This window comes from Cnephaeus nilssonii (assembly GCF_951640355.1).
Source record: "Cnephaeus nilssonii genome assembly, chromosome: 1".
In the NCBI taxonomy this organism is placed as follows: domain Eukaryota; kingdom Metazoa; phylum Chordata; class Mammalia; order Chiroptera; family Vespertilionidae; genus Cnephaeus; species Cnephaeus nilssonii.
The window spans coordinates 95539233-95565049 of NC_137072.1; the positions used below are offsets into that span (position 1 = coordinate 95539233).

General features: G+C 45.4%; 1 protein-coding gene across 1 annotated transcript in view; it reads left to right on the forward strand.

The window, feature by feature from the left end:
* Positions 1–25817, forward strand: part of RELL1 (RELT like 1) — a 66824-nt gene that overhangs the window by 30712 nt on the left and 10295 nt on the right. The window contains exons 2-6 of the mRNA XM_079763836.1: positions 5793–6017; positions 7777–7848; positions 12706–12763; positions 15067–15303; positions 18115–18253. Of these exons, the coding sequence (XP_079619962.1) occupies positions 5793–6017; positions 7777–7848; positions 12706–12763; positions 15067–15303; positions 18115–18250 (728 nt within the window). The 3' untranslated portion in view covers positions 18251–18253. The remainder of the gene's footprint in view (positions 1–5792; positions 6018–7776; positions 7849–12705; positions 12764–15066; positions 15304–18114; positions 18254–25817) is intronic.

The following is a 25817-nucleotide window of genomic DNA, read 5'->3' on the forward strand; positions in this document are numbered from 1 at the left end:
GCATTTATTCATTTTATGTATGTATGTATGTATGTATTTATGTTAGGATTTTAAAGTTTATTTCAAAGAAATGACAAACAGGGAGTAAAATACAGCAAGGAGAAACTTAAAAATAAATTCTAAGTTGCTTCCTAAATTAGAAACTAAAGGTTTCCCACGTGTTCTTAGAAACATCTATGTGGCCTCATTTGTCTTAGTTCTACATTCTCTGTCTATAAAGATACTTCTTAGGTTCTTTTTCTTTTCGTGTGGTGAGAACATTAACATGAGATTTACCCTCTTCACAGATGTTGAAGTGTACACACAGTGCTGTTAACTACAGACAATGTTGACAGCAGGTCTCTAGAACATACTCCGCTTGCATAACTGACACTTTATACCCACAGGAACAAAAACTTCCCACTTCCCCGCTCCCCCGGACCTGGCAACCAGTGTTCTATCCTCTGCTTCTAAAAGTTTAACTATTTTAGTATCTCGTGTAAGCGGAATCAGGCAGTCTGTGTCCTGTGACTGGTGTACTTCACTCAGCATACTGTTCTCCAGGCTCATCCTGTTGTCACTTGTGACAGGACTTCTTTCTTTTTGAAGGCTGACTAGGATTCGATGGTAGGTGTACACCCCATTTTCTTTAGCCACTTATTAACCGATGGGCATTTAAGTTGTTTCCATGGTGTGGCTATAATGCTGCAATGAAGTACAAATATCTCTTCAAGATCCTGATTTCAGTTCTTTTGGATAAATACCCAGACACGGGACTGTTAGATCCTATGGTAGTTCTATTTTTAATTTTTGAGGAACCTCCATACTTTTTTTCCATAGCAGCTACACCATTTTACATTCCCTTCTTATTTTAGTTCTCTCTTGCAGCATTTGACCTCGCCGACTTCCCATTCCTTCTGGAAACTCCTTCCTTTGTGCCCTAGGGTGGCACCTGGCTTCTCTTCCTCTGCTTCCTCATGGAGTAGATCTAATTGCTCAATAGATATTTCCATCTCAATGTCCCCCTGTTCGCCTCTATCTCTACACGCTCAAAACTGAGCTCGTGATCCTGTCCTCTCCATGCCAAGTATATTAGTTTGCTAGGGCTGTAACAAAGTACCACAAAGTGGGTGGCTTAAAATAGAGAAACGTATTGTCTCGGTTCTGGAGGCTAGAAATCCAAGATGAAGGCTGGCAGAGTCGCTTCCTTCTGAGGGCTGTGAGGAGGCATCTGTTTCATGCCTCTCTCCTGGCTTCTGGTGGTCTGCTGGCAATCTTTGGCATATTTTGGCTTGTAGAAGCATCACCCCAATTTCTGCCTTTTTTGTTCACATGGTGTTTTTCCTGTGTGAATGTCTGTCTACACATTTCTCCAGTCATATGGAATTAGGGTCCACTGTAATGACCTCATTGAACTTACCATTGTAAAGATCTTATCTCCTAATGAGGTCACATTTCAAGATGCTTGGTGTTAGGACTTCAACTTATGAATTGGGAGGGAGGCAAAATTCAATCCATATCACCAAGTGAACTTTTTTTCAGATATTTCTAATCTCAATGAATTAAACCAGAGTCCACCATGTTGCTCAAGCAGAAATGTGGGCATCATCTGTGTCATGTCACTTGCTCGTATATTAACTAGGGTTCAGAGCTCACAAAAATTGGAGGCAAAATTTTGGAATAGGAACTATAGCATCCAATAGGTTTACAGAGAGGTCTGTGACTCCCAACTGGCTGACAACCTCTGCTCTATATCTTTTTTTTAAAAAGCATTGACCACCTTGGTACAAAAGTAATGTGTATGTACAAATTTTGGAAAATTACAGAAAAGCATAGAAATAAAATTTAAAATTATCCTATTATCCACCTACCCAGAATCATTTTTTTTGTATGTTTTATGCATTTATGCATTTTTTTTTTTACTAGTTGGGTCATACTGTATGTAAGATTTTTGAATCTAACTTATAAAATTCAACATTGGATCATAAGTGTTTTCCCATAAATAGTTTTAAATGATGCATTTCATTACATTAAATGATAGACTATGATTGACTTCAATATTTTCTTACTATCCCATTGTCAAACATACAGATGCTGCCAATTTTTGACTTTTATAAATAACTATAGACCCAGTGCATGAAATTCGTGCATGGGTGGGGTCCCTAGGCCTGGCCGGCAATCAGGACCGATCAGGGCCTTCCTTCCTGTCAGCTGCCGGCTGCTGGCTGGGGTCTGCCGGACAGCGGGGTGGGAGTAGGGGGAGGGGGGAAGGGACCGAGGGAGGTTGGCTGTTGGAGTGCACTGCCCACCAGGGGGCAGCTCCTGCATTGAGCATCTGGCCCCTGGTGGTCAGTGCATGTCATAGCGACTGGTCGTTCTGGTTGTTCCAGCATTCCGGTCTCTTAGGCTTTTATATATGTAGATGCTGCAACACCTTTGCTATTAATTTGGACTCAAATAATTTATTCATAATTCGGATACGCTTCAGCTGGAGGTGAAGGAGAAAGGTAGACACAGTGTCTTTAAGCAAATTATTAGTGTAAATTGAAGGAAAGCTAAACTTATCTATGTTAACAAATGATTTAGGCATTATCTGTGAATAGTTACTTAGGATTTAAAATTTATTCTTCATTGAATTGCTAAGGTAGATCACAATAGATTCTCCAGTCAACATTTTCCTTTTTAGTGATTCTTGATAGTCTATAATGAATGGAACTTTTGGAATGATGGAAGTATTCTCTTTATCTGATCCATCCAATATGCTAGCCAGTTAGCCACATGTGAACACTTGAAATGTGGTAATGGCAACCAAGGAACTGAATTTTTAATTTTATCTAATTTTAATTGACTTAAATTTAAATAGCTATTTGTGGCTGTGGTAACCATATTGGATACTGCTGTTTCTGTCAAGACAATGACTAAACACTTCTATAGTGTTTTATCTCTTCTTAGACACTTATACATGCTTTACTTATTAATATATTTAATCCTCACAATGACTCTAGTAGTCTTCCAGTTACTAGTGCTGTAGAACGAATTATCCCCAAGCTTAGTGATTTAAGACAATAGCAATCATTTATTTTGCTTAGGAATCTACAATTTGGGCAGAGTTCATCAGAAACAGCTCATCTTTTCTCCATAGAGCAGCAACTGGGGCTGTAGGATCTACTTCTAAGATGACTCAGTTACATGATTGGTAAATTGCTGACTATTACTGGTTTCTCTCCTCAGGGCAGCTTGGGCTTCCTAACAGCATGGTGGAAGCAAGTGCCCCAGGAGACAGGACTTGGAAGCTGACAAAGGATCACTTCCAACATACTCTATTGGTTAGGCAAAGCACAGAGTATGTTGGGGCCGAGTTTTGAAATCATCAGGTACAGTCATTTTGACTCTATTTTTCAGATAAGGAAACTGACAGCAGTTACTTAAATAACTTGCCCAATGTAACAAGCCTAGTAAGTGGCCAAGCTGTTATTTATTCCAGGCAGTCTTGACTTTGTAACCTTAGTGCCTATATTGCATCGCTCTATAATTCATGTTTCACTCATTTAGATCTATGTCTTCTCCAATTTTTTCATGGTAGAATAATTGTCAGATTGTGACTGATACATGTTCATAAGTCACAAACACTGTAAATATGTAGTATTTGCAAGGGTTTGCTAGATGTCAAATTAACGATGAAGACACATTTTCAACCACCTCATTCAGAAGGCACTGCTTGGCTCCAATTTTCAACTCCTCTGCTTCCATCCCTGTTTCCTACTGCTCCCCAAAGAGAATGTATCACCTCCAGACTGAAGCAGTATGATTCTGAGTAACACCCTCTCAGTCTTAGCATGCTGCCTGCTTCACCCACGCCTAGTGTATGGGATGTATTAGTAAAAAGGAATCAATAAATAAAACTTACGTAGAATTATAAAAGGAGTTAAAGAAATATGTTTCTTGTTTTTTTCTGAACTTGAGGCTTGAGGCCAAACCCTCATTTAGGTGATATATTTGCATATGTTTAGTGTGTGTATTCACCCATTCATTCATTTATTAATCATTTTGATTCTTGGAAGAAAAATCAGAAAATAAATAGGTTGAAAAATACAGGTTAGAAAATATACAGGTTACCCGAAATTCTAGAGGTTGCCTCTAATGAGTGTAGCTTTTTACTAACTTAATAAACCAGCAATTTTCATGTTCAAGTTCAAAGATAATGGATATTTCCATGTGAAAAGAGAGGTGGCTTTGTTCTTTGCCCCCTGGTTTGCAAATTGGGCTCCTGTTTGGTACTGTTTGCTGCAGTGATGAAATGTATCTGTCCCCTGTGTAATCATTACAACACAGGTTCTTTTTTCACCAACATACTCTTGAGAGAGCTTGAAATTAAATGTATCCAGCTTTCCAATTTCTGGGTTTCTTAAGCAACATGTATGGATCTTTTTGATGTAGCAAACCTCACTTTTTCACTTCATATTCGGAGTATTCCAAATGGTGAGACTTCATTTCTGTCAAAGCTCACATTTTTCTTTAGTCCCCATCCTACCTGAACCCCTTTCTTTGATAATGCTCTTGCATTTTGTGTCTGAGAACTGGCACTTTGCTGGTTTTCTATATAGTCCGTTCTTCCTCTGTTATTTTAATTGGCCATTTCTTAGGTTACTTACTTTTCTATGTAGGAGCTTAACTGGCATCCCGCCAGCCTGCCCAGACATCCAGCTGCCCCTGATGTGAGTCCATGTTATACTTTGACACATCTAGAAGCATATTTCTCCTTTTTCTCCAAAAGATGTTCCCTTCCCAGCTGCCCTATTGTTGAAGTCATAAAATAGGGTCTCACTGTCATGTTTTTCTTCTGAAAATGGCATGTCTTCCATGGCATTTCTCCGAATCTGCCATGATCTGCCCGTGTGTTGACTTGTTTGATGGCTGTTTCCGATGCTGCCCTGCAAGCTCCAAGGTGGCACTGGCTAAGCTACGTTGTGTATCACTTTCTATATCCAGCTCCCAGCAGGGAGCTTGTCACAGAAAGGGCATCCGGAAATGTTCATTTGGATCAGTGAATGAATAAACAAATGCATATGCTTTCACTTTTATCCTTGGACCCCTGGGCCAACATCTTAATGCCATCCTGGGTTCTCTCCCTTTTCATACTGTACCAGTACATCTGTCAGTTGACTAAATCCTAGGAAGCTCCTTGAGACAAGGTTCTTTGTTCTGCTTGCCCAGTGATATGTCACAGGTGCCTCGAATGGTGGCACGTGGTGAGCATTTCCTATGTTGCAGAAGTGGTTCTAAATGTCCCACATGTATTAATTTACTTCATCTTCATAACAGGCGTACAAGGGTGGTAGGGACTATTAGTGTGCCCATTTCACAGTGAAGCCGAGGCATCGTTTTTGCATCGATCAGGGTCACACAGCTGCTAAGAGGTGGGCCTGAACGTGAACCCGCATCTCCTGAGTCGGAGGCAGTAACACCACCCAGTGATTGTGTGTGTGCTCTGTGCTGGCACTTCACTCACTGGGCTCTTATCCCAGCTGTGTGGGTGCTCTTATAGGTGAAGAAGCCGAGGACGGCTTGGAGAGGCCTTAGAAACATTATCCATGGTGGGACCCAGTTTATGCGTAGCCGGGACAGGATGGCACTGCGTTAGCCCAAACCGGGGCCCTCGCCTGTGTGCCTGAACTGCCAGACCCACCGGAGTCTCTGCACGGCCCCTGGCTTTGGGCACAGACTCGGATTTAATGTGAACATCTCCCAAGGTCGTGGCGTTGTCCTTGCTCCCTGCCGACGTCTAACGCAGCCCTGCGTGTTTCCTCCTACAGACAGCGGCGGCAGCCGCACACTGCACTCCAAAGCAGAGACGACCCCGTCGCCCACTGACAGTGCTGGGAATGGACACCCAGAATACATTGCGTATGTGCTTGTGCCCGTGTTCTTCATCATGGGGCTCTTTGGCGTCCTCATCTGCCACCTGCTTAAGAAGAAAGGCTATCGTTGTACTACGGAAGCTGAGCAAGATGTGGAGGAGGAAAAGGTTGAAAAGATAGGTGAGTGCTCTGGATTCACACACACACACACACACACACACACACACACACACATCCCATCCCTGTGAGGCAAGCTGGTGCATGCTAACCGCAGGTGGTGTAGTAAGTGTCAGTGTAGATGTCACCATAATAATACCTACCGTTTTAAACCTGGCTTCCATTTATTAAATACTTGCCAGGTAATTACTCTTATTTGCCTTGTGGTTTAGGCAAGTTACATATGCTTTGAAACTCTGCTGTGTATAATTTAACTGAAATTTAATTAAAATTTTATTTCATTTATATGAGTATAGTAATCTCTACCTCATAGGATTATTGTGAAAGATGATGTGATGTGTGACACAGATGGCCACTCTAAATATTAACTCTCTCTACTATTATTGAATGAGATTCTAATTAAAATAATGGGAAAATTCAGTAGATCTCACCATTTGGGGGGCATTACTTTGGCTAGGAGAGCTCTGTGTTAAATCTATGAGATTGGAGGTTATGGTGTTTAAATTAATGATTGTGTGAATAGTGCAGTATAAGAATGGCAAACTAGTGCCTTAGCATTAACTTTAGGGCAACTCCCCTTTTCCTCTTAACAAGGAGTTGTTGGGTGGCATTTAGAAACACCTAAGAGGTGTTTACTCCATGGATGTTCTTTCTAGCCATCCGTTAGGGACACTTCCTAACTTGAGTCTCGGGGAGTTGTAGATAACTGTCCATATCCCTGTCAGCTTCTCAAAGGGCAGTTTTTGCAGAAGGTGACATTTGCAGTAAGTAGGTCACCCTTCAAGCCAGCCCAAGGGTGGAGTGGGGGGAGCTTCCTCATTCCTTGCCAGCTTGCCGGCCTGTTGGTTTTTCCCACCCCCACTGACCTTTGAGGCAGAGAAAGAACGCGGCTGTAGGATGAGTCATGAGCAAGCTTATGAGCAAATCAAAGCTGGGTGTTTGTCAACAGACAGCGGCGCCTCCCACGCCTCTCCTTCCTAGACGCTCTGCAGGTGGGCTTAGCAGTCAGCATTTGCGCTGGCCAAGCAGACGCGCGCGTCCTCACCGAGGAAGCGTCTGCGCTGGAGAAGGCACTTCTCCCGGTTCGTGCTCTGTGAACTGCGATGGAGTGTTTCAACCCTCCTCTTCCTTCTTGTTTATTGAGACAGATTATACAGACCAGTTTCAGAGTAGAGGTTTGATTTTTTTTTTTTCAAAGACTATCACATATACAGTCTCCCAGAGTAAACTGATTTTTGTGGGCAAATAGCCATAGCCAATATTAAGATCATCTGGAAGTGTATTTAAAAGAAAGGAGAGTCTTATAAACATGGATGAATATTTTATTACCCAATTAAAAAAACAAATTAAAACCCTACAGTTCCACTGCAATTAAAATAACCCAAGAATAATTTTTTTTTCTTTCAATTAGCTTTTTTCCATTTCCCCTAAGGGTTTAACAAAATGTTGAGAGAGAAATAATAGTGGTATGGGCTGATATCAACGCATGAAGTGGTTGTCTTGGAAAGTGAGTGGGTGTTTGGACTTGAGACTGATGGACAGCTGGGACACTCTTCACGTCCCATGGAACCAGGGAGTCGCTGCGCGCGCTGCCTCAGGCAGCCGGGGGCCGAAGGGAGGGAGCCTGGGTTCTCGGCACTGTGGGTGACGGGCTGAGCTTCTGAAGACTGTTCAGTGAGGTCTCGGGCTCTAAGACCGAATGTCTCATCCACTTGATGCAGGTGACCAATGCTAACATCGTTCCCTCCCCTTTCTCTTTCAGAGTTGAATGACAGTATGAATGAAAATAGTGACACCGTGGGGCGAATTGTCCACTACATCATGAAGAATGAAGGTATGTTTTAGTGTCCCGGAGCAATTCAGTATTCCCATGTTTTAAGAACCTGCTTGGAAGAGTTGGGATTTGTATGGACTCTCCTGTCGATTTTCTGAAATTATCAGCACCTTTTACCTGAGCTCAGCTTCCAGCATTGTCCAATCATGAACGGTTCAAATAAGTGAGCTTTCTAAGAGCCAGTTGGCCTGAGGGCTGCCGAGTCAGGCCTGGAGGTGGCGGCTTACCTTCACATCCTGGCCTCACCTCTCAATTTGGGAAAAGCCTCATTACCTCCGTTCCCCTCTGTAATAACAACACTTACCTGGTAGCACTGTTGTGACATACCGCACATTAAGTACGTAGTATAATAAGCACTCAAATATTATCTACTCCTTCTTGTGCTTTATGTGAAATACACATAACGAAAAATTTACCATTATATCCACGTTAAAGTGCCTAATTCATTGGCATTAGGTACATTCACAGTGTTGTACAACCATCACCACTCTCTAGTTCTAGAACTTCTTCACCTCAGAATGAAGCTCTGTGCCCGTTAAACAGTTACTCCTCCCCTGCTCCCCCCAACCCCCCAAGCTGGCCACTGCTACTCTGCTTTCTGTCTCTATGCAGTCTGTTCTGTGATCCATTCTTAAATGTACAAACTTTTAAAATGTTTAACCTTTATGGATTTAAGCATTTCCCCCCTCTGAAATGTATTCTAAACCACCATCTTCTTTCATGGAGGGTTAATTTAATGGGATCAGATACTTTGGGGTCATCACCATAGGATGATTCCGTGCACTCGGCGACTTTTGAGGTTTGTGCAACTCCTTGCCCACATACCCAGTAGCTGCAGATCCCCATACTTTAGATTCCCACGAGGACTGAAAAGAAAACGTTCTCCGTGGGCACTGTCTCTGCCCGTCAGTGCTGACTCACGCGGTGTGCACTGATGCAGCTGAGCCATTTGTCCGGGAGTGAAATGCCTCTGTGTGGCCCAGTGAATGCCTGCTCTTCTGCCCCAGCCTTTCCCTGGGGAACCTCCACCTCCACATCTTCTCTGTCAGCAGGAGCTGCTGCCCGGCCCAGGCTGTTGGTCAATGCTTTTGACTGAGAGAAACAGCCATTCCGTAGGATTCAGCATAATTTTCATTGTTCTTTACAGAGTGTGCTTCGTGTATTTGGTATAGATCTAGGTGCTTTATGTGTATAATTTCATTTAATCCTCAAAATATCTCTAAAGTTAGCATCATACCCATTTTCTAGATGAAGAAGTGAAGGCTCCAGGTAGCTGAGTTCACGTAGTGAGTGAGCAGCCTAGTCCTACCTGGGTCTCTCTTGATGTAGCTTTCAGTTTCTGTGAAACCAGATAACCAGACTTAGTAGAATGGCCTTTACAAGAACAGAAAAGACCAGAACACTTGGATGTTGAGCTGTCTTCCAGAGATCTTCCTTCAGGGAACAGTATTTGGCGATGCTGTTCTTGACACTCAGTGGTGCCTGTTTCCTTCACATAGAAAAGTGGTTTGTAATTTGCACAAGAAATACACAGACAGGTTCTGGGCATTGAAGCTTCTGCTGTCACAGAAGTGCCCGGTGAGGTGTGGACAGCCCTTCATTGCTCCCGTGCCTGTGGCTTTGGGGAGCTTGGAGGCCTCTGGGCCTGGGCTTCTGAGAGCGGAAGCAGCTCCTAAATCAGTGAGGACCGGACGAGGCGCTGAATCAGTTGAAGTCAGTCGCCTGTGGGAACTGCCAGGGGCTGAAGTTCTTGTGTGTGACTTCATAGCGCGCCCTGAATGTTGGCTGCATGCCAGGCCTGTTCTAAGGGCTTTCCAGGGACTAGTAACTCTGTGATTCAGGTACTTCCTTGCCATTTTACAGGCGAAAGACTGAGGCTCCTAGTGCTTAACTAACTTGCTGGGAAGTGGCAGAACTGGGGTTGGAACTCTAGCTTCTGACTCCAGAGTCTATACTTAACCACTCGCTGTTGCTGCCTCCTTCATGGTTGCAGTAACAGCAAGTGGTTTACATAGCGGTGGTAAACTTCCTTCTTTCACAGGGGTAGTTGGTAAAACCCTAGAAACATTAAAGCATTGAATTCACAGAACTGCCCAATGAGATAGGCCCATTTTGCAGATGAGGTAGCTGAGAGTCAGAGGGTAAGAAACTTGCCCAAGGGCCCACAACCTGGGTGGCAGGCTTGCCTGCAGGGGGCGCTTCTTTTGAGTACAGCAGCCAGGAGCACCTGGGCCCCTGGAGCAGGCGTTCTGTATCATTTCCTTACCTCCCACACTCAAGGGCAAATTGGTCTGTCCTTTTGGTTTTTAATTATGTCCCCTCCTTTGGAGAATAGCCTTTTTGTTTCAGCTACGCTAATTCCCAGTAGGTATGTCAGGTAATACCCAAGCCTCTGTTTTCTGTCTGATTCTTTTTTTAAAAAAATATGTCTTTATTGATTTTTTTTTTTTTAAGAGAGAGAGGAAGGGATAGGGATAGAGAGATGGAAACATAGAACATCATCCATCGGCTGCCTCCTGCACACCCCCTGCTGGGGATCAAGCCCAAAACCCGGGCATGTGCCCTGATTTGGAATCGAACCGGCGACCTCTTGGTTCCTGGGTCAACACTCAACCGCTGAGCCACACTGGCCGGACTCTATCTGATTCTTCACCCTCCTCCCTTGTCAATGCCTTCATCTGTCTGTCTGTGATGTGGCCAGTGACCTGTGAGAATGGGTGGGGATTCTGGTCCTTTGTGTAACACTGGCCCTCCTTGGCCACATCTGATCTCCCAGGACATCCCTCTCCTGCCGTGGCCCCTCCAGCTTCCAGCCTGTGCCCAAACCACAGCCGGGTGGTTAGTTCCATACTCTGGTCTCTTACCAGTTATGAGCTAGCTTTTTTCAGTTTGCCTTTGAGACTTAAATCCTCTATAGAACAAGTTCATTTTTATTTTCCTTTGTCTCTGTCATTAAGAGATTCTGAACTTACTATCAGTTTACACCTCTCTGTTGGTGTTACATTTATAATTCTTTTTCATTGTAAGCACACCGTAGCCTAACCTTTAACATTGAAAAAAAAGGGGAGTACAATTAAGTGCAATTCATCCAGTACCATTTTCCACATTTATTTAGGTTTACTTTGCCTATATTTACATATTTTAAGCCATTTGCAATCATGATGTATGATGAGTCTTCTGCTTTGCATTTTTAATTTGGCTAACGGGGTAGTATTTCCCCTGTGCTCATGGTGACAGTCTTGTTTATGGCTTACACATATCATGGCTTGAATGTTGCAAATCAGGTTACTGTAGATAAGTATCTCTTGAAGGATGCATTTCTCAGCTGACCTGAGCACTGATTATTTTCCTCCTAATCTCAAGTCTTGGATTAGCTGGAGTGTTACCTTTAAGTTTTCTTTCAAGTGAGGCTGAATGGAGGAGTGTTTGCGAGGTCATTGGGGTGTTTTTCATTATGGAGTTTGCAAAGTACCTGCCACTCCATAGCTGAGCTCCTCTTGCAGGCCCTTTCATGGTCTGATAGAATAACAACGAAGAGTACTGTGACTATTCTCCAGGGGCCCCTGGTCATTCACACGAGGCAGAGGGACCCCTTTGTGAAATTCTTACCGCAATTTATATTATGGCAAAAAGGATTCCTTTACAAACTCCTGTAGGTCTCTGAAACTTGCTGTAATGGTTATGCAAACCTGTCAACTATTGAACTATTACTAATCATTGGGGTAGAGACCTGGACGAGTAGGAAGACCATCAGGTGAAACAGAGTCAGGTAGACCAGTGTGTGTCCAGGCCTGTTTGCTGTGCCCGTGTGACTCTGGCCAGCTAGTTATAGGCTTTAGGCCTCAGTCTCTGTATTTGTAAAATGGGGTGATAATTGTATCTATTGTTAGGGTTGTCGGGAGAGTCAAACATGGTGAGGTCTGTAAAGCTTTTGACCAGGGACTGGCATATACCAGGTACTCTCATTTTGCTGATGGCAATAGTAGTTCTTACTTAGGAAATTTGCCTTGATTGTAAGGGAAAAAGCTGAAGCGAGTAGTGGTGGGAGAGGAAATGACCTTTTTTCTTCCTTCCTCCCTCCCTCCCTTCCTTCTCCTTACCTGAGGATGATATATTCTCTCCCTCTCCCTCTCCCTCTCCCTCTCCCTCTCCCTCTCCCTCTCCCTCTCCCTCTCCCTCTCCCTCTCCCTCTCCCTCTCCCTCTCCCTCTCCCTCTCCCTCTCCCTCTCCCTGAAAAGCAATGGAAAAATATAACAGGAGTGTAATTTAACTTAGTCCATGCTAGGTAACTTGTATGTGTGACCAACACCAAGTTTTGGCCTGTGTGGTTAAGGATGCAGAGGCAAGCCAAATGACCCACCTGGAAAATTCTATTACACGTGGGGTTTTACGTGGGATACACTTGAAACGACATGGCATCCAGGGTTGAGAGGTTATTATTTGGGCACATAGAAGTCATAGCACACAGGCCTCCTACGACATACATGTTCTTACATACTCAGCAGTGAGCTGGATGCGGTGGAGCATGCCCGCGTTCCCTCCGGTTTGAGAGGAGGAGGCAGTGTCTTCTGTGTCTCTCTGTGGTGATGTGTAGGGAACAGCTCTCTGTTGGTGCTGCTTCCTCCGTGTCGATTCTCCATCACTCATCCTAAGTTCCCGCCTGGTGAAAGCTATTGGCAGGCGGTGCCCTGTCCTGGGGTTCCTTGGGAAAGTCCCTCCCTTCTCCGGGGCCCCAGGGCCTCATCTGTGAACTGAATGAGCTCAGTCAGGTGTTATTCCAGCAGCTTTGCTGATGTGGTAATTCTGTGATTACCCTCTTTCTCCTGCTCTCCTAATTCTGTACATTTATTCCCCTAGCAAATGCTGATGTGCTGAAGGCCATGGTAGCAGACAACACCATCTGTGACCCTGAGAGGTGAGTGCCCTCCCAGGTCTGGGACGTTTTCTCCAGCGTGTGCCGGAGCAGGTCTCCCAGCCGCGCACTGTTGACACTGGGCCAGAGAGCTATTTGCTGTGAGGAAGGTCCTGTGCCTTGGGGTGTTGGACAGCATTCTTGGCCTCCGCTCACTGGATGCCAGTGTCCCCCTCCCTCCAGAATGTCTGGGCACATTGTCTGTGTCCCTGGAGGCAGAGGCACCCAGGGAGAGCTGCTGTGGTAGAGAATGGTGGTGGGGGGAAGTGGCAGCCTTGGGTGGGGGTGGGGGCCTGGGTAGGGTCTCACCTCCAGGACTTACTGAGCATCTTCTTGGGAAGTTACCTGACCACTCCGAGGTCAAGTTCCATCTCCTATACGATGGGGATAACCACTGCACCCACTTCATTGGGTTATTATAAGGAATACGAAATACCTCAGGCACTGAAAGACTTCCCTGAGTCCTTCCTAATTAATCACAGGACTGTATTTCTGTGTAATTTCTATATAATTTGTCATTCTCCAATAAGGAGCATTCATCGAGTGCCTGCTGTGTGCTGGGTACTGTGCTGGTGTTAGGACCCGGTTAGCACATGGGATCTTTGCCTCTGTTATCTGTGCGCATCACACGGGCTTTATACACAGCAGGTACTTGATAAATGTTTGTTGAATGGATGTTATTAATTTAACATTGTTTTGCCCCAGAAAGCTGGTGCTGCGTGTTTTTGTGTTTTTTTTTTAACCATATAAAGAGCATCCCTGAAGAGCACCAGGAAGCTATTGGTCGTCTGTGATATTTGAGAGTATCTTTTCAACCAAGGGCCACACTTGTTCTAAATGTGCAAGCTGGCTGTTTTAGCAGCATAAAGGCTGGGTTGTGCAGTCGCAGACTTCCAGGTGCCTTGGGGCTCTGACACAGCCTGAGGTGTCAGGCTCTGCGGTGACGGATCGCCTCACCTGTATCCACTTACACCAGGTCAGAGGGCTGATTCCCTGTCAGGCTGGCCTGTCCTGTTTTAATTCCTCCTTTTCTAGTGGACCAGAGCCCTGCCATTTGCCTTTTGAAAGGAGCCAATCCCCGGCCTGCATACTTCTGCTTTTTTTTTTTTTTTTTTAATTTTAGGGAGGAAGGGAGAGGGAGAGAGAGAGAGAAACATCAATGATGAGAGAGAATCATTGATCGCAACCTGGGCATTTGCCCTTGACCGGAATCGAAACCGGGACCCTTCAGTCTACAGGCCTACGCTCTATCCACTGAGCCAAACCAGCTAGGGCAATACCTCTGCTTTTTAATATTTTGGGTGATCTCCCTGTTTCTGAAGCACTATGGGGGTGATTAAGATCATGGTTTCTAGAATTAGACTTCCTAGATTTGGACCTCAGATCCATTACTTATAGCTGTGTGACCTTGGGTAATTTATTAAGCTTCGCTGAGCCTCAAAAATTTTTAATGAGGAAATTGATACCTACTTCATAAGGTCTGATGAGTTAAATATATATCAAATGCTTAGGTTACTATGTTAACTATTTTTATTACTATTATCAACTCCAGCATTTCTTTGGAACATCACTTTTGATATCTCAACCTAAAAGCTTTCTTTTTCTTCCTCCAAGGATTCTAATATTTTTCTTAGAGAGACGGTAAGGGAGGGAGAGAAAGAGAGAAACATCTTTGTGAGAGAAAAATCGATTGCCTCTTTCCTGTGTGTCCCAACCAGGGACCGAAGCCACAACCTAGTTATATGTCCCAACTGGGAATTGAACCTGCGACTCTTCGGTGTATGGGACGATGCTTCTATCAACTAAACCACACTAGCCAGGGATAAAAGTTTCTTTTTTTGATGCAATAGTCAATTGGGTCAAATATTCTATCTTAAGTCATTAGGTAATTTGATTGGAATTTAAATTTATCAATCCTCCAGGGCATCTCTTTGCTTAGAAATCTAGGCAGGCACTTTGCTCTGTGTGAGAAATTAGTATGATCACATGAGAATGGAGATCAGTTGTTTAGAATGAAATCTAATACTTCAAAGACAAACAGTGCATCATCGTTGGAAGCAGTGTTTAATTCCATTCTTGAAGTGATAAATCACATTATTGCTATTTAAAATGAGCTGTCATTGCATAGTCCTAAGAGGAATTTGCTCCCTGAGACTAGTACATAAAGCTCATTTGTTTAATAGGAAGAGGCATTATTTTCTTTTGATTCAAACCTGCTTCTTACGTAGCAGGGGGAGAGATTGCCTTAGCTGGTGTTTCTTTTAAGTAACCGTTTCTACCTTTTTTTTTTTTCCTTCCCATCTTAGCCCCGTGACCCCCAGCACCCCGGGGAGCCCGCCCGTGAGCCCCGGGCCCTTGTCACCAGGAGGCACGCCAGGGAAGCACATCTGTGGTCACCACCTGCACACAGTGGGCGGCGCTGTCGAGAGAGATGTGTGCAATCGGTGTCGACACAAGAGGTGGCACTTCATAAAACCGACCAGCAAGTCCAAAGAAGGCCGCCCGAGGCGCCAAGGGGAGGTCACCGTCCTCTCGGTGGGCAGGTAAGATTCCTGTGGATGCTCTGGGTGTGTGTAACGTGGTTGCTGTGCTGTGCGGATCTGGACTGAACTGTTCTCCTTAGCCTGGATCAAGTCACGTCTCTGGACTTTTTAGGAGTTTTCAGGTCTGAGTTCTATATTTTTCCAACAGCAGAGGAATCCTAAGAGGTGGCTATTGCTAGATCAGATGTCAGCTGTATTAATTGAGGTAAAAAATTAATTACTTGCTGTATTAGGGTTCTTCAGAGAAGCAAAACCAATAAGATAGATATAAATAGAAATAAGTAGAGATTTGTTATAGGAATTGGCTCATGTGATTATAGAGGCCGAGAAATCCCTTGATCTGCTGGCTGGGACCTGGAGACCCAGGAAAGCTGGTGGTGTAGTTCAGTCCAAATCCAAAGGCCCGAGGACCAGGGCAGCCGATGGAGTAAGGCCCGATCCCAGCCTGAAGGCCTGGGGACCAGTAGGCTGATGTCGAGGGCAGGAGAGACACCTGGCCCAGCTCCAGCAAAAAGCAAATTCAGCCTTCCGCTGCCTTCGTGTTGTATTCAAGCCCCTCAAGGGATCGGTCGATGCCCACCCACACTGGGGAGGGTGATCCTTCCTCGGACGGCAGATGCAACTGCTAATCTGTTCGGAAACACCCTCCCAGACACACCAGAAATAACGGTTTTACTCGGTCAAGTTGTCACATAAAGTTGACACACACTTGTTGTAATAAAAAAGAGAGAACCCATGGGCATGGAAAACTGTGGTGATTGCAGGGTGGAGGTGGGAAGGTGGAGGGGGAAGAGGGTGAGAGGTGATAAATGGTGATGGGAGGAAAAAAGCCCAATCCGAACTACTTGCAAAATAGAAGTTTATATTTCCTGTGTGGAGATGGAAAGGTCAGTGGGTGGCTCTTCAAGCAGTCACCCAGAGCCCCCGCTTCTCCATCGGCGCTCTGCCAGGCTTGCTAGCAGAAGGAGGAAGTACCGGAGGACCGCTCCTAAGAGGTGCCGGTGAGATGGGCCTGGGGATGGCACATTTCCTGCCACTCGCATTCCACTGTCTGGAGCTCAGTCACGCGGCCACACCTCACGGCCAGGCCAGGAGTCCACACGTCAGCTCCATGTGCATTCCTGAGACTGTTTTCTTTGAGCTCACCTCACCCGAGCCCTAAAGTACCATTTACTGTGACTCATATGTGATGTGGAGATCTTGCAGTTCAAGTAACGAACCAGTTTGACTATGTGTAGAGCATTTTCGCAGTGTCTGCTATTACGGTTTTGAGTCTCATGCGGGAACTTCGCTGCTGCCGCATCGGTTAAGAGCGTGTGTGCTGGACCAGGCCCTGTGGGCACCGAGCAGTTGTCAGTAGGGCATACAGGACCCTTCTTTCCCTACTGACAGACTGGGAAGAGTAGCCTGGACGCATTGTATCTCCCTCGTTTGAGTCTTGGCACCACAACTTAAAAACTCTTGCTTCTCTCTGTGCCTCATTTCCCCCTTAATAAACTGGGAGTGACAGTAACACTCACCTCATTGGGTTGCTGTGAGACTAAATAGGATGATTCATGTAAAAGTTTTAGGCCAGTTTTTGGCACTTACAATGCACTCAAGAAATGTTGGCTGTTATTATTGTTTGTTTAATTTGATTCAGTTTCATCATGTGTTGCACCAGCAATGAGGGGCAGACTGCCGGGCTGTCTGCCGCTTCCAGCAAAACAGTGCAGCCCATGACCACGCTGCTTTATTAAGAAGCAGAGTCATGGGAATTTATGAATGTGGGATGCGACGAGCACCTGTAGCTTGTTTGGACAAAGTGAATGTTGTTTGCTTTAAAGGAAAATCTGCTGAAATTTTCAACTCCGATTCAATTAAATGCCCCCAGTGCAACTCTCCTTCTGGGCTGCAGAATGCTAGGACCGTCAGCGTGGTTTACTTAGCGTGTTACAGTGCGAGAGAACAGAGTTCTGGTGACACCTCCCCTCCCCCGTCCTCCGTCTCTGCCTCAGCCTCCTCCTCCTGATGGTGGGTGATCTCATTTTGGACAAAGAAGAATTTATTTGAGATACTTTTAAGGGAACTTAAGGTCAGAAATAGAAGTTATTATGAGAAAGACCGTAGGGATTTCATGATGATAGGCTAGAAATGGAAAAACAGTCAAATTGAGCAAATTTCTTTAACTTCTCTCTTAATCTTAATGAAAAATCTCTTCTTTAATTTTCTTAAATTTTTCTATAATCCTTAATGAAAATTAATCCAAATTTGCTTAAAAAAAAAAGAGACAAAAACTAGGCACAAAAACCCTACTACCAACTGATACTGATAAAATACATAGTTGGGGCTTCTATGGCTGTGTGTGTGTGTGTGTGTGTGTGTGTGTGTGTGTGTGTGTGTGTGTAGAGAGAGAGAGAGAGCTGACCGTCTGACAAATGTGTCTTTGACTAAGGCAGTTTCTGAGTGAACATTTTGGTTACGTCATTACATTAGTCTAATTTGCAAACCGGTTATGTTTTTCGTCATCCAGATGTTAAAGCCCATGTTGTCGTTAGAAATAGCAACTCAGAGGCTGTGTAATATTTGGGTACCGCATCTGTAATGCATTTTTCATGCTCCATGAAGTACCCAGCATCGTCTGTGATGTGCTGAGTGAAACTGAACCGGGAAGTTGGGTAGGGACAGGGGGATTTACTGTTGATTAAGGTGTCTTCTGTTGCTGTCCTAACTTTTGGCTGAGTTCATTTGGGATCCTCTAGGTGGGTGGTTTTTGATTCACTCGTCATTCTTGTTTCCTGGAAGAGCAAACATATCCTCTTTGCCCCTCAGGTTTAGAGTTACGAAGGTGGAACACAAATCCAATCAGAAGGAGCGGAGAAGTTTGATGTCGGTCAGTGGGGCTGAGAGTGTCAATGGGGAGGTGCCTGTGACCCCTCAGAAGAGAGAACGGAGAGGCACAGAGTAGCAGGTGAGTCGTAGTTGTGTGTGTGTGTTTGTGTTTTTATTGATATAAATAATCCTATCTAACAAAAGAGTAATATGCAAATTGACCATCACTCCAACACACAAGATGGCCGCCCCCATGTGGTCAAAGATGACAGCCCCCATGTGGACACAAGATGGCTGGCAGAGGAGGGAAGTTGGGGGCGACCAGGCTGGCAAGGGAGGGCAGTTAGGGGTGACTGGGCTAGCAGGGGAGGGCAGTTGGGAGGGACAAGGCCTGCAGGGAGGGCAGTTGGGGGTGACCAGTCTGGCAGGGGAGGGCAGTTGGGGGTGACCAGTCTGGCAGGGGAGAGCAGTTAGGGGCAATCGTGCTGGCAGGGGAGCAGTTAGGCGTTGATCAGGTTGGCAGGGGAATGGTTAGTTGGTGATCAGGCTGGCAGGCAGAAGCGGTTAGGGGCAATCAGGCAGACAGGCAGGCAAGTGGTTGGGAGCCAGCAGTCCTGGATTGTGAGAGGGATGTCCGACTGCCCCTTTAGGCCCAATCCCACTGGGTGCAGGCTGAGCTGAGGGACAACCCCCTCCTGTGCACGAATTTCGTACACCGGGCCTCTAGTGTAATAAATAAGTAAATAGAAGAGACAAATTTTCCTTACAGAATTCCAGTAGTATATGTAGATACTCCTCTCTATAGAAGGTGAAGCGTAATTGCCTAGGGGATGGGCTAGGTTCAGTGATATGCTTCCTGAAAATGGAGCAGGGAAAGGGAAAAATATTAACTTTATTATTTTATTTGCTATTTTCACTATATTTTCATTTATACTGATACAAAAACATACAGGTAGAGATGGAGAGTGATCATTTGGTAGTCATGGAGATGAGGACATTTTATTTACAAATCTTCCCCCATCTCAACCATCTCACTGATGGCCAATCAGGGTTGCCATTGCTGACTGGTTCTGGTTAGAATGTTGGGATGTCATCGGTCTCTTGTGCTGGAGGCTCCATGGTGACCGGGCCGTCCCTGAGTGGCTGGTCCATGGAGGGCTGAGGTCCTCTGTAGAGCTGGGCTCTGGGGCCGTCTTTGGGAAGCTGGGTGAGGAGGCGGTGGAGCTGCTGCCCAATGGCCAGAGTCCACGCCTCCCTGTCCCTATCCTCCCGTGGGAGATATTGGTGTGTCCACCTGTAGGTGAGTGTAGTTTTGGTGGCATTGGGGGTGGGCGGTGCTTGGTGGGGATGGGGTACTGGGAGCCTCTCTGGGGGAGAATAGGAATGACTTGGCAGGGAAATGAGAATGCTTTCCTGCAACTGGTCGGACTGGAGAGCACTGAATGTGATTACTCGTGTGGCCTGAGCTTCCTATAATGAGGCCACAAACTTGGGTGCCTCCTGGAGCTTGGCCTACATGATAAAGAGGCAATGTGGAGTGGTGGGGATTGTGGCAAACCAGAAATCACATAAGCCATTTATCGGTTTGCATTACCAGAAGTCACTTAATGTTGCTAGATCTTATGCAAAAAAAAAAAAAAAAAAGTGAAGTATAGGCTTTTTAATTGTGAAATCACCACAGGTTTTTAAACATTAGCAGCATATTAAAATTTCTTTTAAAAAACCATGCAGGCCAAATGAAATGTAACCTTGTCATCATGTCCAGGTAAACCATGATTTGTAAAAGGCTAGAGCAAGCTTCTTCCATTTATCGAATTGGAACCCAGTTTTCTTCAATGTGCCGCCATTCTAAAATACTCCCAGTAGGGATATTACTCTTTCCACCAAATATTTCAAAGCAAAAGTAAAAGCTTCTTGTTTGGCCATTTTAATTTTGGAAGATACAGTATTACTTTAAAAAAAAAGAAGCCCATGAGAATTTGATATTGGCTTAGCTTTTATCTTACCACTTTCTTTCTGTTCTAGCTTGAATAGCATTCATCCTTTTCATGTTTCTTATATGTAAAAGGGACTCTGGAGTGATCGTGGCCCAGAGCTCTGATGTGAGCCCGGACATGAAGGCAAAAGGAGGGGAGGGCGGGGAGTGGGGCAGTGGACTGCTGGGGTCTCTGAAGGCCCTGGGAAATAGCAAGGTGGGACCTGAGCCCCGGGTCAGGCGGCCAGGCTCAAATCCCAGTTTGCCACTCACCAGCACCGGGACCCGGGCAAGGTGCTTTGGCTTTTAAAGAATAATTAATTAGTTTATTGATTGATTGATTTTAGAGAGAGAGAAAGAGCGGTATCGATTTATTGTTCCACTTGTTCATGTAGTCACTGGTTGTTTCTTGTATATGTCCTGAGCGGGTGTCGAACCCGTGACCTTGGCATACTGGGGCGACGTTCTAACCTGCTGAGCTACCCTGCCAGGGTTTGGTTCTTTGGCTTTTCATGCCTCACTTTCTTCACTGGAAAAGGGAAATGGTGTTACCTGCTCTGAGAGTGGCAGTGAGAGTTCCGTGAAATAACTTGAGGCCCAGCGCCCGGCTCATTAAATCTCAGTCAGTGCTGCTGGTTAGTATTTGTTCCTGCACTTCTGGTCGGTGTGCCTGAATTGGGGGAAGAAGTGGCTTTTGATAATCTCCCAGGTCCGAGGGGTTGGGCATGGCCTGGGAGTACTTTAAAAGAATGCACTCCTGAATTCTGTAGGCATAGGCTTTCTAGTGCTAGAAATTAAAACTTTCACTCTCACATCGATGTTTCTCTCCCTCTACCTTCTTTTCCCTCTAAAATCAATAAAAACATATTTGGAAAAAAATTAGGGTGTGCCATATTGGGCAGTGCAGGCAGAACATGCCCATCGTTGCAGACAGTTTTATTGGACAGACAGCAGACGGTAGCTGGCACCTAAGATGTTGGGATTGGAATCTAAGTGACTCCGGTAAAGTAGAGAAGCATTCTGATTAGTCGTGGGGCCCATCTGGCCGGGAAGAGAAGCGTCTGACCATGCAAGTCTAGGTGCGGAAGGCCCAGCCAGCTTAGCTGTGAAGTGAGCTTGGGTTTAGTGCGTCTGCAAATGACATTGTGTGGAGAGACGGAGCAGACCATGCGGAAGAAGGCACTGCTCGCCTTCAGGCAGGAAGTGCGAGGCTCAGCCTGATGAGAGCCTTGTCAGTGTGCCCTGGCCTGCTGCCTGGAGAGAGGACCTGGAGCTTTAGGGAGATTAAAAGAATTAGGATTGGCCAAAACCGGTTTGGCTCAATGGATAGAGCATCAGCCTGTGGACTGAAAGGTCCCAGGTTCGATTCCGATCAAGGGCATGTACCTTGGTTGCGGGCACATCCCCAGTAGGGGGTGTGCAGGAGGCAGCTGATCGATGTTTCTCTCTCATCGATGTTTCTAACTCTCTATTCTTCTCCTTTCCTCTCTGTAAAAAAATCAATAAAATATATTTTAAAAAAAAGAATTAGGATTGCTCAGCTGGTTTTCTTAGTCCAGCAATAGGAATTTGACTATACCTGACTATAGGAATTTGATCTAATCATCTGACATCCTGGCCACATTTAACTGGTTTAAATGTGTGACGTTCCCTGCAAAGCACATAACCATCCACCAGGATTTTGTGAGAGAGCATTGAATCTGATCAGAAGACAGATGCTCACATCCTCGCTTCCCTACTAGGAAACTGTACTTGACTGCCCTGTTCCCTGCTCCCTTGATGTGAATAGGATACAACATTTACTGATTAAGGCAAGTGCCAGGAGAGTGTCTGGCCTGCAGTTGACTCTCAGTAGACCTTAGTCATATTGTGTTGCACCGTCCACATCAGCACAGGGATGATTCAAGAAGGGAATGCGATGCGTTTTCCTAGCCCTCAACTGATAATTCATTTTGAAATTAACATTAAAAATTTTGTTATGGAAGTTTTCACACAAACTCAAAAGTAGAGAGAATACTATGAATGCTCATGATTCATGGAATCAGAGTTCCCAGCAAGCATGTGGGGAGTTTAGAGTCCAACCCAGGCAGCCTGGCCTGGACCCCTACACTTCCCGGCTCAGCTGGGGCTGGGACCTGGTGAGTGACCGGTCTGAGGACCCAGCAGAGAGTGGACGCGGAACAAGGAGGGAGGGGAATATTCACTGACCTTTACAAAAAATGTATGTGTTCATTCAAAGTTTTCTTGCTGGTTTTTATATTTCTCACCCCCAGAAAGAGTGTTTAGCATATTTAACGACTTCATTTTCCAAGAGGGGAGATCCTGAAACTTTTCCTCCTGGGCCCGAATCTCTGGCTCTGGACTGAATTGAAAGGTTTGCCCTAAACTATGACTACAGTAGGGCAGGAGTATTACGTGTTTTTTGTGCAGTCTAATACAGTGTTTAGAGTTTTTCTTTTTCCTGAAAAATGTTTTTGTTTAAATTTGGATTTTTGGCCAAATCATTTTACTGTTGTGCCTGTTTTAGTGTAGAATTGATTCAGATATTCAAAATATGTCTATTCATTGGTTAGGTTTCTTTCTTTCTTTCTTTTTTAAATTAGGTGGCTGGTACTAGAAACCAGACTTATTATTCTAAACAGAACGTTATCAAGACTGGGGCAGGATTTCTCTCTCTTTCCTTCTCTTTTTAAAAAACAAAATCAGTTGATTCTTTCCGCCCGGTCTCCCTGGCCTGTGCAGCAGAGATCTGACTTGCTCCTGCCTGGTTTATTTTGGCAATGCGGTTAGAGTGGTTTCTTTTTTCCACAGAAAATGTGTTTTGATTTCTTCTTAGAAGAATACACTTTTGTTCTTCAAAGTTGCATAAATTGAATTGCTTTCAGGCTGCAGACGCCACTGCCTTGCCTTCATTATCACTGGTCTCCACTTCTTGAGAGCTTGTTTGGAGGTTCTAGCAGGGGAGCGCAGCTACTCATATACCCTTGACCGAAGACGGGTCCTCTCCTCTGGGGGGAAGGTCGTCCTCTTCGACCGAGCGAGCGCGCAGCTTCGGGAGGGACGCACATGGATCGGTGAGGGAGGAGGGGGACACCCGCCTAGCCAGCCAGATCAGCCGAATCAACCCTGGCGATCAATGGGGTGACAGATGTCGCAGCCAGATCACCCTCACATCCAATGGTCTCCACTTCTTAACGGTGACACTGTCGTGCCCTGGCTGGGTGGCTCCGATGGTTGAGTGTTGTCCCATGGTATCAAATCGTCGCAGGTTCGATTCTCCCTCAGGGCACATACCTAAGTTGCCTGTTCGAACCCCTGTAAGGGCGAGTACAGTAGGCAACCAATTGATGTTTCCCTCTCTCTTTTTCTTCCTTCCTTTCTTAAAATAATAAAAATAAAAACATATCCTTGGGTGAGGATTTAAAAACAACAACATTTAGACATATAAGCATGTGTTGAAATTGACTTTATAGAAAAAAATACTATTGTAAGCATTCTGTATTGCACATTTCTGAAGTGTATACTCTTTTTCCCATTTTATGGTAGGATCTTATTGCAGACATTGATTTTGAAAATTTAGATAGTATTTTTTTTTATCAAAAAGTTATAATAGTAGACATCTCTTTATTTAAAATCATATTGAAATTTTTCTAATTTAAATTATTTTAATGATTAAAAGCTGAGTTTTAAGCTTCTTAGGTTTAGACATTTTTGCTGAGACATTTTTGTTGTTATTATTTTAAATCATTTTTTAATTTTTAATTACTGTTGACATACATTATTATTTTAGTTTCAGGTACACCCCATGATCAGATATCATATAACTTAGTGATCACCCCAATAAATCCCGCACCCTGCCTAGTTATTACATTATTGACTATATTCCTTAAGTTGTACTTTACATTCCCATAATTATTTTGCAACAACCAATTTGCACTTCTTTATCCATGCTTAGATTTAATTTTAACTGCTACTAACTACCAATGGTTTTAAACAGATTAACCTCTCCAAGCCTCAGGTTCTTCATTTTTAAAATGAGTTTGTTGTTGGACTTAAATGTCATAATGTATGTGGAGAGTTCTTAAATCAGTCCTTAGCATTAGTATTTACTAAATATTCACTATTACCAATACTTTTCATCCCATTCTTGGTGCCTTAGTTATTAACCGCTTCCTCAAGCATCAGCAGTAGGTTCTGTGAATCTCTCTTTTTTTCTTTTTTTTTTTTCTTTTTCTTATGAACATTAGAGCAACTGGACTCTTACGACATCTCAGAATAGAAATTTGGCAAGTCCGTTAGGATTTGGACCACTGTCTTGCTTGTGTTAAGAGGGCCTTAGAAATAACCATCCCTCTCTTCCTGGAGGTGGAATGAGAATTAGTTACAAGACAATGGAAAAGTTTGGCTGACTTACGTTTCTGCCATCTTAAAGATCAGAGGGTGGTCCTGAGGACTGGGCCGCTCTGCACCTGGGCGGCTCTGCACCTGGGCCTCTCTGCACCTGGGCTGCTCTGCACCTGGGCTGCACCTGGGCTGCTCTGCACCTGGGCTGCACCTGGGCGGCTCTGCACCTGGGCTGCTCTGCACCTGGGCTGCACCTGGGCGGCTCTGCACCTGGGCTGCACCTGGGCGGCTCTGCACCTGGGCTGCACCTGGGTGGCTCTGCACCTGGGCGGCTCTGCACCTGGGCCGCTCCGTACCTGGGCGGCTCTGCACCTGGGCCACTCCGTACCTGGGTGGCTCTGCACCTGGGCCACTCCGTACCTGGGTGGCTCTGCACCTGGGCCACTCCGTACCTGGGCCGCTCTGCACCTGGGCCGCTCTGCACCTGGGCCACTCCGTACCTGGGCCGCTCTGCACCTGGGCCGCTCTGCACCTGGGCCACTCCGTACCTGGGCCGCTCTGCACCTGGGCCACTCCGTACCTGGGCCGCTCTGCACCTGGGCCGCTCTGCACCTGGGCCACTCCGTACCTGGGCGGCTCTGCACCTGGGCCGCTCTGCACCTGGGCCACTCCGTACCTGGGCGGCTCTGCACCTGGGCCGCTCTGCACCTGGGCCACTCCGTACCTGGGTGGCTCTGCACCTGGGCGGCTCTGCACCTGGGCCGCTCCGTACCTGGGTGGCTCTGCACCTGGGCCACTCCGTACCTGGGCGGCTCTGCACCTGGGCTGCTCCGTACCTGGGTGGCTCTGCACCTGGGCTGCTCCGTACCTGGGTGGCTCTGCACCTGGGCCACTCTGCTGCGGCTCCCTCCGCGCATGAGCATGCTGGTCAATCACAAGGTCAGCTCTCCTGACCTTTGGTGCCTTTACTTTCTCCTCTAACAGGGAGGGAAAGGCAAGCTTTCTCCCTTTGGGAGAGTGGTGGAGGGACCCGTGGAGCCTCCCCAAAGCTGTGTTGCTTTATTTGCTGTCGGGCTTCTTTGGTTAACTTCCCAGGGAAGGAGAGGATGGTGAGAAATCTCAGATACCGCTAATATGTTAATATTCTTCTCCATCGCATATAACTTTTTCATGGTAAAATACATATTTTTTAAAAAGCAAAAGGATCTCAGGTTTAATGGAAGCCACTTCATTCAATTCAGTGGTCTTCAAGGGGACAATGATATATAAATTTATAAAAAGAAGCTGCACCCTAATGAGTGATGGGTGATAATCTCTCCACGTTACACATGAGGAATGCGCTCAGAGGGATTCACTTTTCCCAGATCCCTAGGTTAGGCAGTGA